Genomic DNA, 16,985 nt, shown 5'->3' with positions numbered 1-16,985 from the left:
GTCAAAACTATGTGCGCGTGACACCCCTATCATACCACATCATATCATTTACAGCTGGATTTGTTCAGCAGAGTTATACCACAAGATAAAGAAGACCTCTGGGCACAAGATGGGCTGTTCCCTCCAACCCAAGGAAGGTCAGAGGTATTCACCATGAAGAAGGTGTACTATATCACTGAAGATATCTCACCCTTTTTCCACCACTTGTGACTCTCAAAGTTGGGTCATACTGCATTATTGCTGACCTGCAATCTTACCATCCATGTTAACAATCCTACTGAGTTTGCTCTTACTGATTACTGAAAGTGAAAAACACCAGGCAATAAAACAAAAAGTTGGGATACTTTCTGCAAATGAACATTAAATAAAACACTGTATACTGTCCGCTTATCCACATCAAACTGTCTCGGCTTCTGCATTAAGTATTACCATTACATAAATGACAGTGGTGTTTGAGTCCAAGTCAGGTTTTCATCAATTGTATCTAAAACTGTATCTAAATATTTATATGGATTTACAACTTGAATACAGTCACCACCCAACACTACCAATGCTACATCAAAATATGTTTCTTTGGTTACCTTGGTGTTTAATTTAAGAAAACTAGCATCACACCAAGTAATAAACTCATCCAGATATTCAGGATACTTTGTCTTATCTTCTGTGTTCAAACCAACAATCTCTGAAAGGACAATTTAACAAAGACATCATTAAAGTCACCAGATGAATTAGTCCCACAGTAATTAGTACACAGAGTAAACAAAGCTGGAGATATGACACTCACCTGTGGTAATAGTGGACGACACTACCACAGTGCGTTAGCGCTGTAATCAGCCAGTCACAAACAACTCAACCCATTAGATGTTTGTGTGTTCTAACCTAGCTAGCACTGGTTTTCCACCTTCTCTCCCAACATTCATGGTCATTCAGGGCTTTGAAGAACCCCAACATGGAAGCAGCCAAAAGACTAGCATTGAGGCTGTGAAATGAACAAGTCACATTCATAGGCTGACAAATGTTTGTCTGCCTGTGGACAGATTTCATCCATCGCAAGAAAGTCTCTAGTTTAAAACCTGTAATTGGTAATTGGGTTAGATTGGTCTGCTAGACAGAATATCGGATTATAAATGAAGCCTTTATTTTAATTGGCTGGATCACAAATACAGACTTTAAATAACCAGTAATTGTTTGGCAGTATTCATGCTCACATGCTGAAATCAACATTATGTTGTTATTCTGAGTGCAGGCAGTCTTCTCTATCTGTACATAAAGATATGTTGCAAGCTAAAAACATGGTGATAAAAATGATATGCAGTCTAATTCTGAAAGTCCCAATATGTGGCAAGCCTACCTACAACATGCAGTAACCCTGACATGAGGCTGGAGATAAAATACTGAGTGAGTGTTTGATTAAAGGAAAGTTTTAAAAAACACCTCTGTGACAGAAAGCTCTGGAGCCTTCACGTGAAAGTCAAAATGGATTACTGCTGACATCATCAGGTCTTATTATTGTAAGTTATTATCTGAAGTCCCTTTGCCCGCTCGACATGCGGCGACATTTTAGGGATGAAAGCTTTACTCTTAAAATATTCAGCAGCAGTAAACAAATGGAGGATATATGAAGTCTTTGTGAGTGAAAGCATTTACTGTTCTCACTAATGCAGCAGGGAGAACGCACCGCGGCCAGTTAAAACGTTTCTATCAATAAAATCCAATCTGCTTCTGTCTCTCTGTATTTCCCTGTATATTCATCTATCCAACTTTCTCTCTTTTCACTTTTTCTTCCTTTCTTCCTGCATCTCTCTTTAGATGCTGTTCTGTCGCTCTGTGCTAGTGTTGCCAACACTTTCCATTTTCCTCCACCTGACCACTGAGGTGTTCCAGTGTTCTCTTTTCTTCCTCATCCTAACCTTTTGTCTTTCCCACCTTTGCCTTTCACCCTGTCTTGTCTGCATGCACTTTTATATGTTGCTGTTATAGCAGATTTAAATTGGTTTGCCTCGTGTCTCTGTCTCTTTCTCGATCACCTTACTTGTGTCTCTGGAGCCCTTTCAGCTTTTTGTCACGGATTAGTGAAATAAATGTTGCGGGATGGAGTCAGTCAAACATCTGAATACTGGAAGGCATGTTAGGCTCTCTCGCTCGCTTGCTTTCCTCACTTTTCCGGTGTCTCTCTACATCCTTTTGTCTTCAGAGCTTTCTTCTGCTTCTGTCTCTATGCTGGTTTTTGATTCTCCCTCTGTCTCGATTCCTTTAGCTGATGAAAGAGGCGAGTGTTTTCTTCTCCTCCTGAGCAGATGAAGATGAAAGTCTGATCTGTTTGTTGACGCCGTTACCGTGGTAACGTCTCACCTGTTTGCTCGCCTTCAACCCCTAACGAGCAACTCTTAACGAGAAAACACCTCTTCAAAACATCAACAAGCGCGCGAATCAAACACACACGTACCGAACCGAGGCATAAACACAAACAGAACTACAACTAAGAAACACACAGAGACGGGCATAATCAAAAGACACACAAACACACAGCAGCTTGTGTTCTTGGCAGGGAGTCGGTGGATCTTTAATCCTCATCATGCAGCAGGTATCGATATCAGAGCCTCGCTGTCACCTTCTATTAGCTGCCTGAGAGACACTGAGGGAGGGGAGGTGGGCTATGCATGTTATGGAGAGAGGTGTTCACAAAAATATACAACGAAAGGATGGATATATTCAAGTGATTCAGTGAGTAATTAATTCAGGCTTTAAAACCTCCCGATTTGAGACATCTAATCGAGCAAAGAAGCAAATGTTTAAGGGGCAAAAATGGCATCTGGGTGAGACAATTTATAACAGAAAACTTTGCGAGATCTTTCAAGAATGCTCATTCACGTGATCATTGGTCCTCTGTTTGAGAACAAAATCTCTGCCTGCCTTTGCAGCATTTCTCAGCATCGTAGCCAGCAAGAGTAACTTTTAATGTGAAGCAATGTCTCAACACTATCTATCAGCAACACTATCTCTAACCCAAGGCAATCCGAATATATATTTTTTTGTAATTAAATAATTCACCCAAGTCGTTGCAAACACAAAATAATCATTCTAAATAAGAAACAGCAAAAAAGCTGAAATGCAGTAAAGATGTAGGTACTAAAGCATTTCTAGCAGCAATGTGCAGACATTTTAGCTTGTTAAGACAATTCAGTGCTGTCAGGCATCTAAATGCCTCCAAACTTGACAAAAAGCTGAAACAGAACTAGCCACAGAAGTCGCATAACAGATGGTACGAGCCCGACAGAGGCCTAACCTCAACATCATGGAATCAGCCTGGGATTCAGAAGACAGCCTAAATCCACAGAACTCCAGAAAGTTCTTTTCGAACTGTATACTTGTTGAAAGAGTTACTGATCATATGCCTGTAAAACCTGTAAAGTGGGAATTTTGTAAGAGATACAGGGGGGAAAAAACTGAAGTTCACACTGTGTGCAAAAATGCTCAAATTCAGCAGTGTGAGGTTTTCAGATGGAGTTGGAATCTTCACCCTGGCTGCCATGTATAGGTTTACTGCCAGTTTTTTGCTCTGGCAATGAGACTACTTGCGACTGCCACAAAATATCAGGACTTGATAAACCCAAACTGGGTACCCGGGGCAAAACTGAACTGTGTTCTGCTCCAGAGATCCGTGACGGTCTGGAGTCCTGGGTAAGATGCCAGATTTGCCAAGTTTGTAATCCAGTCTTGTATGGCGTTGTCATTTAATTATTTCTATATAATTGTTTAAATACACGTGAGGTGGTTGGAATACATGTGAGGAGCATGGTGTTTAAAATAACAATGATATGTTGAATAAGGGGAGTTTTATGTAAAGAGGGTTTACAGCTCTTCAGTTGGCTCTGTCTCTTTGTCTAAACAAGGCCCCGTCCAAGCCACAGCAGATCATGTCACAGTGTTTGGAGGTGCATTAAGTGGAAATGCATAGCGACTCCATTTTTAATTTTTTGAAAGGAAAGAGTAGGATTCATGCATAGAGACAGAGACAGGCACATGACACATGTAAGTTGTTTTGGAATAATAAAGTATATCACAGAGAATCGTTGTAATACAGAATTGTGTGCTGGTTTAGAATAAGTCGGGATATAGGTGGGTATGTGTCGATATAAAGGGGGTATGGGTCATAAGTCTTTGAAAGGGAGAGAAAGGATGGACTTGTGATATGGTGTGTGTGTGTGTGTGTGTGTGTGTGTGTGTGGTGGGGGGTTAAATTGGCAAGAGGAAAGAAAGCTGAAAATAGAAATGGCCCAACGAGGAGGGTGGGAGGGCCGGAGGCCAAAGAGCATGATTAGAAGGGTCTGTGGGGGGACGAGGGGTCCATGGGTAACAGTAGGGGAGGACAGGTTCATCTACTATCGACGGCAGGGGAGAGAGGGAGCAGCTGAACAGATAGCAGCACCAGGAGAAAGAAAGAGATGCGCTAAGGACGACAGAAAAAGAGAAAATGACAGGCAGACACAAGGAACAAGGGGAGACAGGAAAAGCCCGAAAAAAGGACAGTCGAGAAAGAGATAAGGAAAAAAGAGATGTAAATGGAAATAGAGACAGGTAGGGAGATAAGACACAGAGGAGGTTCACTTCAGAGGAACGAGTTAAACACTCACACTCGTATCCACCTATCTGTGCGAGCATCTGTGTGTGAATGTGTGTGTCGAGAGGTCGCCTCCTAACAGTGTGTGTCTGTCTGACAAAAGAAACTGACTTTGAACATGGATACTTATCCGTTTCCGAGACAGACGGAACGAAAGTCGACTTATAAACAGATGCATCTACTGCGTTATTGTCTTTATACTATGGAAGAACAAATATGTTTTTCCTACAATATCGACATTCCCAATCCTTTTTGAAGGAAACAATTCTTTCTTAATCAGAATGAAATCCTGTCTTTCCTTGAGGCTGAAACAAGTTGTCAATCAACAGAAAAAATGATCCCCTGAACAATCATTTAACAGATTTTAAAAGCAATGCACCCATATTGAATCAGTACTGTGCAGTGAAAACCGACTATTTCTTTTTTTATGTTTATCAAGTTTTATTGATTTGTTTTTTTATGTTTGTTTTGAATTCCTGTAAATAAGAGTGATTTAAAAAAAATAATTCTGGTATTTTCTAATCTTTTTACTGATTAATGTACCAGATAAAGCAACCACTTTCTTTTGGTTTGTGTTAGGACTTTTGATCTGACTGCACTGATGATACTAAATATAGCCAATTAGATGAGCAAGAAGCTGCGTGAAACCCACTGGCAGGCAACATTTAACTTTCAAGAAAAAGCTGTTAGTGTGTGAGACTCATTTTTAGCCCGCATACCTGTACACACTGGAGAGCAGGTGTGTTTTGTAGCTGTGAGTGCTTTCCACTGTGCATATGTGAGACCAAGTGTGTGTGGGGGTTCAGTCTATTAATTCTTGGTGTGTCCAGGCCCCACAGCATTTCTACTACAATAGAGAGTCATCGGAGGCCCAGGGCCTGCCGGAGGAACGTCTGGCTGACGCCGTATCTTTAAGGAGCATTAATTCAATTAAGAGCCAGGTTATAGACAGCCAGGTGGAGGAGGAGGGGTGGCAGCTCAGTGCAAAAAAAGAAAAAGAGAGAGAGAAAGGGACAGAGAAAGACAGCTGATATTTAGGAGACGCTGACGATACCAAAGACTGAAAAATACGGACTGAAATCAACTCACTTCTTCTGATAAACATTTCAACAAGGTTCAAGCAGTGGAACTGACACACTGATACACTCCCTGTTAAGGTTTCTCCTTCACCTTGTTAGTAGAGCACTTCACTTAACTTCTCCCTTAGCAGTAATCTACACCAAAAGACTGAAACATTACAGCTGTAGCGTCTACTGTTTAAAGACAGCATCCAGGGCTGGGCACCTCTGACATTCTCCCGGTGGGCCAATGCAATTTTGGCCAATGGGCCAGTTTAAAGGACCAGCCGTACAAGCACCGATAGCAGCTCACTCGTTCATTTCCATTACTGAGAGTGGATTGCCCAACCAAATCTATTAGCAGCAAAGCAAGTGATGAAGGTGTTGAGAAAACTTTTTGTGGACAGCATCATCTGCAGACAGTTGTTCTTGAACTCTGGAACCACTGTGCTGACTACAATAATAGACTATATAACATTTCTATAATGCAGAAATGTGTCTGAACTGTACATTTACCTGTGAGGATGCATATGTATTTTCTCAATGTATGCTGTTGTTTTTTGCATTTGTGTGTGTGTGTGTGTGCCCGTGCGACCCCTGCCGACCCCCACTGCTTTCTCATATAGCCCTACAGTAATAGGTTGCAGTGCAGAAATCGAACCCATTTACGCGTCCCAACACCAAAAACAGACAAATGATCGCTAAAATGGAGTCGACTTCTCTTAAAATTGAGCCCCCTTTTCTCTCTCTCTCTTTCTCTCTCACGCTCTCTCTCTCCATACAAATGACTGCTATCAATATTTCCAATCTTCAGTTCTCCAGAAGCTCACGGCCTCTTTCTGCCAAAAATCAATGGCTTCCCACTGAGAGCTGTGACAAGGATCAAAAGTGAGAGGCTCACTTTCTTCAGATAAACTCTCGTTTCTGTACAGTTTCATCATTTAAGCAGCCAGTTTGTGTTTTGCATTCACATCAACTTTACAAAAAATTGACCCAAATGGCGTTATTTTTTTGTGATGAGAAGCAAAGATAGTTTGTGCTATTTGGAGATTTTTTATTAAACATTGGCAATCTAATAAACATTAGCAGGATGGCTTTTTCAGAAGGCACACCAGGCTTTACCTATACTTCTTTTTTTTTTCTTTTTTTTACAACAACACCCAAACAATACATCATTCATTCAAAAGAAGAAACACAAATGTACAGCATCCTGACGTCTGCTGATAGAAAATAAAAGTCATCTTTTTTACTTTGTGGCAAATGTGTTATAGATATTTGTTTATTTTGGGCTCCTATTGATAACTTGGAGGCTAAATTCCATCATGCAAACTATAAAAATGTTAATGCAGGATTGGGAATAATGGGTATTCTTCCTTTTTGTGGCCCATAAACAGGAGTGGACACCTGATAGCTGACATCTAAAGTAAGCAAACAGAAATAGAGTTTTATACTTTAGTAGCACATTCCTTTAAAAATATGCTTAATAGTTATTTCTATTTATATTTAAACCCTGCCCAGGTTTTTTTTTACATTCCTAGACTTGAAAAAAGGTTCCCTTGTGTAGTGGTCGTACACCACAATAGAGCTAGTAATGATGTATGTAAGTTAGATGCTATCAACATGCTTCCTTCTAATAGGTGTTGATAAAAAAAGACTACTTACATTACAAATTCTGAAGCCAAAAATGATGATGATTGAAAGTAAGCCCTTACAGGACATTTCATAACTAGTTTTAGACACTTTAGAAACCACATTTATTTCTGTTTACTAGAAATATTAAAGCTATCTTACCACTCAGATCTACTTCATGAGGTATGACCAGGTGGGTCATTCCAAGGTTCTATCACGCTCTTATGTATTCCCTTTGTACACTCAACCCGAGGCATGAAATGCACAGTTACATGCATACATGCACAAATATGCTCACTTTACAAACTTTCCCAACTTTTTAGGCCTAAGCTCAAATGAATAAAGATTATGTGCTGCTGATTCTTTTGCGTAAAAGCTGTCACAACCAAAGAATCTGAAAGGTTACAAAAAGATTAAAGTTCTACATTCTTAATCACACGGAAGCAACTTTTTTGTTTCAGCAGGGCTGTTTGTCTAGTCGTGCTTTCATTTCTTTGTGTTACTGCAGTCAGCTATATGTTTTTATGCATTCATTTTTAATGCATGCCTCTGCCTGAGTCTCTTTATTTGCATATGTGTGTGTAATTTAACTGTGCAGCATTTATGAGCATAATTCAAACGTATATGAATTAATGTACTTCTGTGTGCATGCAGTTCTATATCAGTGGGTACACTTACACGGTGATTGTGTGGATTTGCGTGTGTGTCTCTGGTTGTCAGTCACACGGCAGGGCTAGGCTAATCAGCGCAGCTAGCTGTTCGCTGTGTGATGTAGGCTGATTAATATCCTGTTAGTGTCCCGTGGCTTTTAAGGTTAACTGCTGTTTCCTCTATACATCCATCGCTTCAAAACAGCCCTGCTTTCATTTGGCCTCATTAAGACGATGTATTACTATACTTAGCAACAACACAAAGACACACACACACACACAGTCACAATGTTTTCTGTTAATGCTCAGTGTTGATTTGCCAAAGCTTTGTCACATATTTGCAAAAGTTAATGAAGAAAAGTGACAGTGGACCTCAGACAGAACCTCTGAATGCTTTACTCACACACGCACGCACACACACACTCACACACGCACACACACACACACACACACACACACACACACACACACAGTATGGATCTATTTGCTGTCACTTTGTTATCTTGTGTCTTTGTTTCTGATGATTTGTGTTTGAAAACTGTTAGTTTATCTAGATTCATATTTGTATACAAAGTCAAGTAGTTGAATTATTTTGTTGCTGTTTTTGTGCCATTAAATACAGAAGCTGGTTTATCAAAGGCAAGAAATGTTATTTTGAATAGTGAACTTGGTAACCTTTTGGAATAAACTCAACTGATTGGCTTTTTCTTTAGTCATTTGACTAGATACTCATGATATACACACTAATATCAAGTAAAGTATTAGTTCAGGCAGAGACGAGTGATGTTTCCATCTGCAGTAATTTATAAATGGACACGTGTGGGCAAACTAAACTGAAGACTACACTGGATCATATGATTACTACTCATCTGTCCATCTTGGCCAACTATACACCTGAAATAGAAATTTTATTACCCAAAAGTAGACTTTATAAAAGTTCCAACATTGAAAAGGTATTTATAGTATTTAGCAGCAGGTGATACAGCATAAAAAGCCATGCTGTGTCACCTGCTATCTGTTCTTCTTCAATTGGAGCATTAATACCATCAACATATCGTCATATTAATCTTTTTTTTTCTTGTTTTCTTTTTTTCTCTTTTTTTTCTCTTTTTTAAAAAAAAAAATGCATTTTGTATTTAACCATGTTATCTTTGTCTGATATTAAAATTTGTGTGATGATCTGAAGCATTTAAGTATTAAAATATGCAAAGAATAGCACAGCAAAAAGGGGTCGAATAGCTTTTTAGAGCCCTGTACGTTCAGCTATTCACAACAGATCACCACGGCGGGTTCTGTAGCATCACATGTTTGATTTGTCAAATTTTGATGCTAAATGCCCTACCTATCACACCTGAAATAGAAATTTTATTACCCAAAAGTAGACTTTATAAAAGTTCCAACATTGAAAAGGTATGTATAGTATTTAGCAGCAGGTGATACAGCATAAAAAGCCATGCTGTGTCACCTGCTATCTGTTCTTATTCAATTGGAGCATTAATACCATCAACATATCGTCATATTAATCAACGGATGCGGCAACGCAAACTGGGTTTTGGTGTTAAAAAAGTACAGTGACAAGATTACGTGTAAAAGGTGACAATTCAGACATTTTTTTCTGAGTGACCTTGTTGCATAAGAGGCCCTTTCTTAATGTGCAACATATATAGGGAGGAGAAAAACGCACCTGTCTTATTTTTTGTGCTTGATATTGAAATGAAGTGGCTGCAACTGAGTTTAGAAAACTGCTGAGCTCTGGTTAAAAAAAACCCTTAAAACTTTCAAACCAATGAGCATTATTTGGGGATTACGGTCACACGCTTTTTGCCCTGTTTAGTAAATCATGCCCTGTGTGGAAGGTGTCACACCAAATATATTATCAGTAAGATATCAAACCACACTCATCTTCATTTATTGTGATTTCAGATACACATCTGTAAAGTTGGTGGTCTGACTATAGTACTTCTCTGTAGGATTACATTTAGTCACGAAACAAATCAAGGGAGTACTTTGCTTAATGAAGGTGTACTGAGAAAAAAGTTTGCCATGATGAAATAAAAGAGCTTGATATGTAACAACTGACTGCTGTAGGTTTCTACTATTAGACTAATATAATCCTAATTTAACTGATATTGAGGCAAACATCCGAAGAGACAAACCGAGACACTTTCCTTCCTACCTTGAAGCTCTGGAGCTGCTCTGAAGCATCCTTGTCCTGTCTGAGGCAGGAGTTAAAGATGAGGAGTTCAGTGTCTCGCAGCCACGCCTTCAGCTCCTTGATACGGGCCTCCAACTGCTCCAGAAGTGAGTTGGTAAGTGGGGACAGGGCTGATCGAGGGTTTTCCACAGTGACACCTCGACCTCCAGCCAGCTGAGCTTTTATGTTGGACGACTGGTTTTGCTCAGACCTACCAGGTCCTGAATGCTTGGAGAGGATTTTCTGAAATAAGAGAGAAGAGTCCGGGGGGGAAAAAAAGGAAAAAGTCAGGCAATTACATTGAGGACTCCTTGTTATGTCAATACTCCATCATGTAAAGTAGCATATCAATCAATACTCACACAGCTATTAATCATCTACCTTTATAAATGTGCAGATCAATAATAGGGATGTCATGTATTCTGCGCCTAGCTGCAAGTGTGAAGATTACATTTTCAGTAATGTCATTGATGTCAGTGCTGCTGTTCAAGATGTAATAATATAATCATAATGTTCTTGTTGACATGAGATCGTGTTTACATTGGGGGGTGGGGGAGGTTGCTGGTTTGCTCTCACATACAATACTGTACAAGTTAACTGGAAATTAAAAGTAATTTCATTTGATCTGATGCTCTACTGATGCTGCGAACACAGACTGTGCATGGATTTACAGCTGACAGGTGCTACTGGAAGGTTAAACTGGAATATTTCCCACCCAGTCACAGATAATCAGTGATATCGTACAGTCCCATTGGTAATCGTTTCAATTACTAGTTTCAGAGTTGAGTTGACTTCAAACTTGGACTGTACGTCATCATATTTTCTAATTCTTGCATAAAATGTCTTGTAGAAAGGTTACATTACTTTGCTGTATGTCTCTCTCTATATAATTATAATATTTCTCACATTTCTGCATTTCTTGATGTAAGAAAAATCTTTAAAGTTTTATTTTTATATAATAACACGTTTAGACAAAGTTTCTAACGGTGTTATCAAAACTATCAATTAGCTTGTTGTCATCACAAACCTTCTGTTGGGAATGAATAAAACTCTGGGAATATGTCTGGTGTTTTTCCAGGTGCAAACAGATCAGCTGCTAATTCAGAGCTTCTAGCAGCTTCTCCTACAGAGTTGTGATATTCACACCCAAAACAAAACATCATTTAGACACAATACAAACTGAAAGAGGGTTTGGCGCGGAGCAATCACGGTTTCAAATAGGAACAACTGAAAACAACAAGAGCGCGACTCAAAGTGTGTGTGTGTGTGTGTGTGTGTGTGTGTGTGTGTGTGTGTGTGTGTGTGTGTGTGTGTGTGTGTAATAAGCACTGCAGAGTAATTTTCCAACCCCTGTTGATCACACAGTGAGACACAGTAAGCCGCTGAGAGAGACTATTCTCCAGTTGGAGTTCAACAAGTGTGTGTGTGTGTGTGTGTGTGTGTGTGTGTGTGTGTGTGTGTGTGTTTCTTAAAAGTGCTCATCAATACAAAACAAACAAACTTGTGATGGCCACCAATCACAGGCTCAAGGCAGAGACCAGGCCATGATATCAGCAGTAACATTCAGAGTGCAACATGCCAAAGGAACATAAATAAATACGTTCTTCGTTTTTTTTAGCTTTAGCTTCAATTTGCATGTAGGAAAGTAAGATTTACTATACAGTCCAAAAGAGCAGTCTCGTCAAGTCTGAATCTTCCAAAGTTGTCCTTCTACATTTCTCCAGTTTGGACACACTCCAGTTTATTTAATCTCATACACAGAACACAATTGATTGATAAAGACGTAGCGCTAATGCTTTTGCTAGGTTATCTTCATGTTGTCATTACTAATTATCTAATACCTAATATTTTCTCTTTGAATTTTTCCTTGCAGGAGCAACTCAGTACGGCTGACCTCACTGCATAACTGCAAATGTTCTAATAAAAATGATCACTGAAAACCGCTGAAAAATGACATCACTACCAGAACCAACTCCGTTACATAAGCCACGCTCAGAAAACCCACAAAAACACTTTGCTACTAGCAGTGGGCAAATAGGGAACAGTAGTACATGAACAGGTTGTCAGGATTAGCAGATAGGAAGATCATACTGCCATGTTTACTTTAATAGAAGAAGTTATAATAACAGCGATTATTCTTTAATACACGCTAGGAACTGTTTGCGTCTTAAGGTGTCACCAATGTCACAAAACAAAACAATGTGGCATTTTCACTTTGAAAACAAACAAACAATTTTATTGTTTGCTTTTAAAGTTTTAAATGGCCTGGCTCCTACCTACTTGGCAGACCTTCTACACTTATACACTCCACAACGTTCTCTCAGATCATATGACCAGTCACTCCTTGCTGTCCCCATGTCGAGACTGACACACCGGGGCTTTCGCTGTTGCGGCTCCCATGTATAGAATAAGTTGCCCCTCCATATTAGGCTGGCATCAACATTTGATTTTTTTTCCAAGGCATTTTAGGAGTAATACCAGAGTTAGTTATTTTATTATTCGTCTATTTTATTCATGTTTTAATATTTACTTATTCATGTTGATCTTTTCTCATTTATTTATTTATTTTATTGTGATTTTATTTTCTTTGTCTGTTTAATGCATATTTTTTTTAAACTTTTATTACTGTTTCTTACTGGAAAGTACTTTGGTCTATCATGTTGTTTTATAGTGCTCTATAAATAAAGTTGGATTGGAGCAATTTTAACCAGTAAGCAAGAAAGTTGAGTCCCAAGGTTTGGTCTTATACTACATCATTCTCAGCATGTAAAATACAACAAACACAACGACTACATCCTTCCATGTTTCCAAATAGCTGGCAAACCAGAAGTAATTCTCTTTTCATACCTTTTGGTTTCTGCAGTGGGAGCTGTACTCTGTATCTTGTCCTGTTCAGGGTTCATAATGCATTGTTTGGAAAATTTCAAGGTTCAGATAGCTGCTATCTTGAAGTTTCCACTATGACTGTAACAAGCAGCCATGGCAGGAATAACAGAACACAGAGTTGCTCCTGAACAAGCCCAATGTGGGTTTCTGTTGTTAATTTGCATATATATATTAGAGATGGCACGATACCACTTTTTTATGTCCGATACCGATACCGATATCATAAATTTGGATATCTGCCGATACCGATATGAATCCGATATAGTGTTTTTTAATCAACAAAACTGTTTTTTAAATATCTTGCTGCATTTTGTATAAGTTCATACTCAAGTTTAAAACAACAACTACACTAAAGCTATTCTGTTATACCTGTATGCAAAAAAAAAAAAAATTTCATAGTTCAGCAATACTGATCAATCTAATAAACTTAAACCTACACCATCCTCCCTATTCTGGTATTTTAAAGAGTACTTAGCATAAATATTAAGCAACCTAACTAATAGGGTTCCAACTCCCAGCAACAACAAAAATAAATAAATAAAAAATAGGGAACCACCCCTCACGCTCCACCTCATGATGCTTAATCGACGTAATCAACCTTAATTTGATGCAGTGTGAAAAAAATGCACAGAAATCAATTATTTTTCAAGAAATATTAAATAGATTCAACATCTTTCTTCAACAAAATTGCAGACTGCACAGATGGTACCTTCACAAAGGAAAAAGTACTATAGCTTACTAGGGTATATATATTAGACTTAATAGTTACTATATACAGTAATTGACTTCTATTCATTTTACATCAAATTAAAACTTTGGGTGTCAGATAATTATTTATTAAAAGCTAGACATTTTAAATGAGAATAAGAAAAAAGTATGTCTTTGTGCCCCCTTTTCCCTGTTAATGCCCTATCGGCCCCCCTGGCTAAACTTTGCTAGATCCGCCCCTGCACAGTTACCAGCATCAGCTACGTAGAAAAAGATCCTTGAGTAGAAAGTAATATTAAATACATTCTAACAACAGCTGATCAAGCTTAAACGTGCTGCTGTTGTTCAGCCGCTGGTTTCCTCTTTCTGGTGCAAAGTGGGCCAAAAGCAAACTAGAGAGATGGACTCGCGACAGAAAAGCCGATCAGCTGATCATTAAGCAGTTTCATGATTGAAGTAGCAGCAAGAAGAGGCAGTCGCTCCATATATCGTTTGTTAAGCTTAACGCAGGAATGCTTTACAAACATTCAGAGATGGACTTACACACTTGCTTTACTTCTCTCGGGGATAACTTTGTCGGAGATGAAATGCCGGGTTGCTAGCGAAGCTCCAAATGCTATCCAGACCACAGACAGGTCCCGCATGCCACAGCCGCTCTATCACGTGATGCATACTGCTCCGACGTGCTAACGTTCTGAGGCGAGTTACGGCGCGTTGCAAGTTTTGTGAGGTGCTTTCGTGATATTTAATGGATCGGATTACATTTTTTATTTTTCTCCGATATCCGATCCAGTAATTTAGGTCAGTATCGGACCGATACCGATACGTAATATCGGATCGGTCCATCTCTACTATATATATATGTGTGTGTTGATACAAAAGGTACTGAGTCATTAGTATAGGAGAAAGCACTTTAGCTGAACTCTGGCAGGTAATAACAACCCATTAGACAATGAACTACTGCAACAACAGGACCCCAAACAGTCAAGTGTGCAGTTAGCTTTGTGCTAAGATCATGAATGTCTTCTTAATTTGACGGAGAGAACAAGAAACAGAAAGAGAAACGAGAGCAAGATAGCTCATATCCAAGGAGAAATAGCTGCCATCAAGGATGTAATTTAAGAGACATAAAGAACATTTTCCCAAGACAGCAGGCAAAAACATCTTTTTTCCTAAAACATACATTGGTGAACATATTCATATCACAAGGCAAGACGACCAGCAGATCTCCAAATATTTGTTTGTTTGCTAAAGAGCTGTGAAGCCTGATTCTCAAGCTTAAGCTCAAGCTCATTTCATTCCTGTCAGCTCTGCCTCCACATTATGTGTATAGTATCCAGTGTATGTACTGTAAATACCCATACACATACAGTTTGACCTTGAACAGCTGCAAAACCGCCCCCCAAAAAAATCTGGCTGCCAAAAAGCATGACAGAAAAGATGAAAGCTAATTTACAACCTCTTTATTTCTTCATCATTCAGGTTGTGTGTGTGCGTGTGTTTGCTATGTCATAAATTCTTCATAAGGCCAGGATAGTTCAGAGGCGAGACACAGGACATCAATTCCAGTTAATTCCCAATTTGTGTCAGAGCACCAGATGCCGACGCGAGCACCGACAGGCCCGTTAATACGCCACTGAGGCGCCAGGTTGGAAGGGTGAGGAGAGAGCAAAGGACCGAAGGAGAAGAAGACAGAAAGACAGAAACAAGTGAGACCTCTGACATATTTAACATAAGCTAAAATTTAACACTGCAAGAAATAGAGTGATAAAAAGTAAAATGAAAGGAAAACAGGGAAACAAATATCAGAGGTAAAGGAGGAGAAATAAATGTGATTGGGAGGAGACAGAAATAGAAGAAATAGAAAGACTGAAAGTTTGGGTGAAGACAGAAGAGGTCCCTGTTCATCCTGCTCACCTGGCGTTATTATTAAGAGTGCACATTCTTCTTAATAGTGTTGATACAACAGGTTGCGTTTTGGGAGGACATGGAACCTTGAAAAACAATGAAACCTTTTTTTAATCAAGAAAGAATTCTTTAGGCTTCCATTAATAAAGGCTTTGTTATAGGTTGTTTTCGGTAGCGTGTTATTCTTTGTGAAAGAAAGTTGTCACTTAATTTTGCTAAAGGTTTGTAGGGGTGCAGAGTGGGGTCATGTTAACATCAAAAAAGATCAACTTAATGATTTATTGGCAGAAAATCGAAAAAAGACGTATTACTTAGAAACTATGATTCTTAAAAAGTGTGGTGGTGGTCACAATTGGCCTTTAACCTTTACTTCAAGATCAATAGACTGATCTGAAGGTCAAAGTGATGACCTCTTCTTCAAGGTCATCTAAGGCCAAATTTGTCTTTTATCTTTAAAACTATGCTGAACATTTTACTGCCTTTGTATTGGCAGCATTTAGGAAATGATGCTGGTGTATGAGGATTATAAACAACACATTATAGTCTGAATCATATATCATGTCATATTTGACCTCTGATCTCACTTTTACATTTCACATCTGCCTTTCATTCAAGTCGACCGCAAAATGTGTTACATCTTTAAAGAAAGGATCGTCAAGAGAAAGAGAATGAGCTGCCTAATTAGTTCGAAATACATTTATAATATTATTATACTTAATGTTTATATAAAAATACAATGCTATCCCCTTAAAAGTGAATATTGCCAAGAGAGTGAGCTGCCTTGGCATATGTTTAAAGTTGGTTAACATAGTATGGTTATGGACAATTATCTTGGGGATCGATGTTAACTTATAAAAATTATATGCATTAAATCAATAGTAGGATTATTGTATCAAATATAATCTTTGCCACTACATATTTATATATGCATAGTTGTCTGAGCCAGTGCTGCACAGTATGTGTTATGGCAAGCAGACAGTTTTGTCTTATGGAGCGTATGTTAAGTCCCTGCTCCAATGACAATGATGCCAGTTACCCACAATCATATACAGTGGGGCAAAAAAGTATTTAGTCAGCCACCGATTGTGCAAGTTCCCCCACTTAAAATGATGACAGAGGTCAGTAATTTGCACCAGAGGTACACTTCAACTGTGAGAGACAGAATGTGAAAAAAAAATCCATGAATCCACATGGTAGGATTTGTAAAGAATTTGTTCGTAAATCAGGGTGGAAAATAAGTATTTGGTCACCTCAAACAAGGAAAATCTCTGGCTCTCACAGACCTGTAACGTCTTCTGTAAGAAGCTTTTCTGTCCCCCACTCGTTACCTG

At 38.9% G+C, this 16,985-nt stretch overlaps 1 protein-coding gene across 1 annotated transcript in view; it reads right to left on the bottom strand.

The window, feature by feature from the left end:
* The window catches only part of akap6 (A kinase (PRKA) anchor protein 6), a 225,386-nt gene that overhangs the window by 40,857 nt on the left and 167,544 nt on the right, over nt 1-16,985 (bottom strand). Inside the window, exon 17 of the mRNA XM_082516526.1 lies at nt 10,135-10,395. Within this exon, the coding sequence (XP_082372652.1) occupies nt 10,135-10,395 (261 nt within the window). The remainder of the gene's footprint in view (nt 1-10,134; nt 10,396-16,985) is intronic.

The sequence above is a fragment of the Aulonocara stuartgranti genome (genome assembly GCF_965226115.1).
Source record: "Aulonocara stuartgranti genome assembly, chromosome: 19".
Classification (NCBI taxonomy): domain Eukaryota; kingdom Metazoa; phylum Chordata; class Actinopteri; order Cichliformes; family Cichlidae; genus Aulonocara; species Aulonocara stuartgranti.
This window is presented reverse-complemented; position numbering and strand designations above follow the sequence as displayed.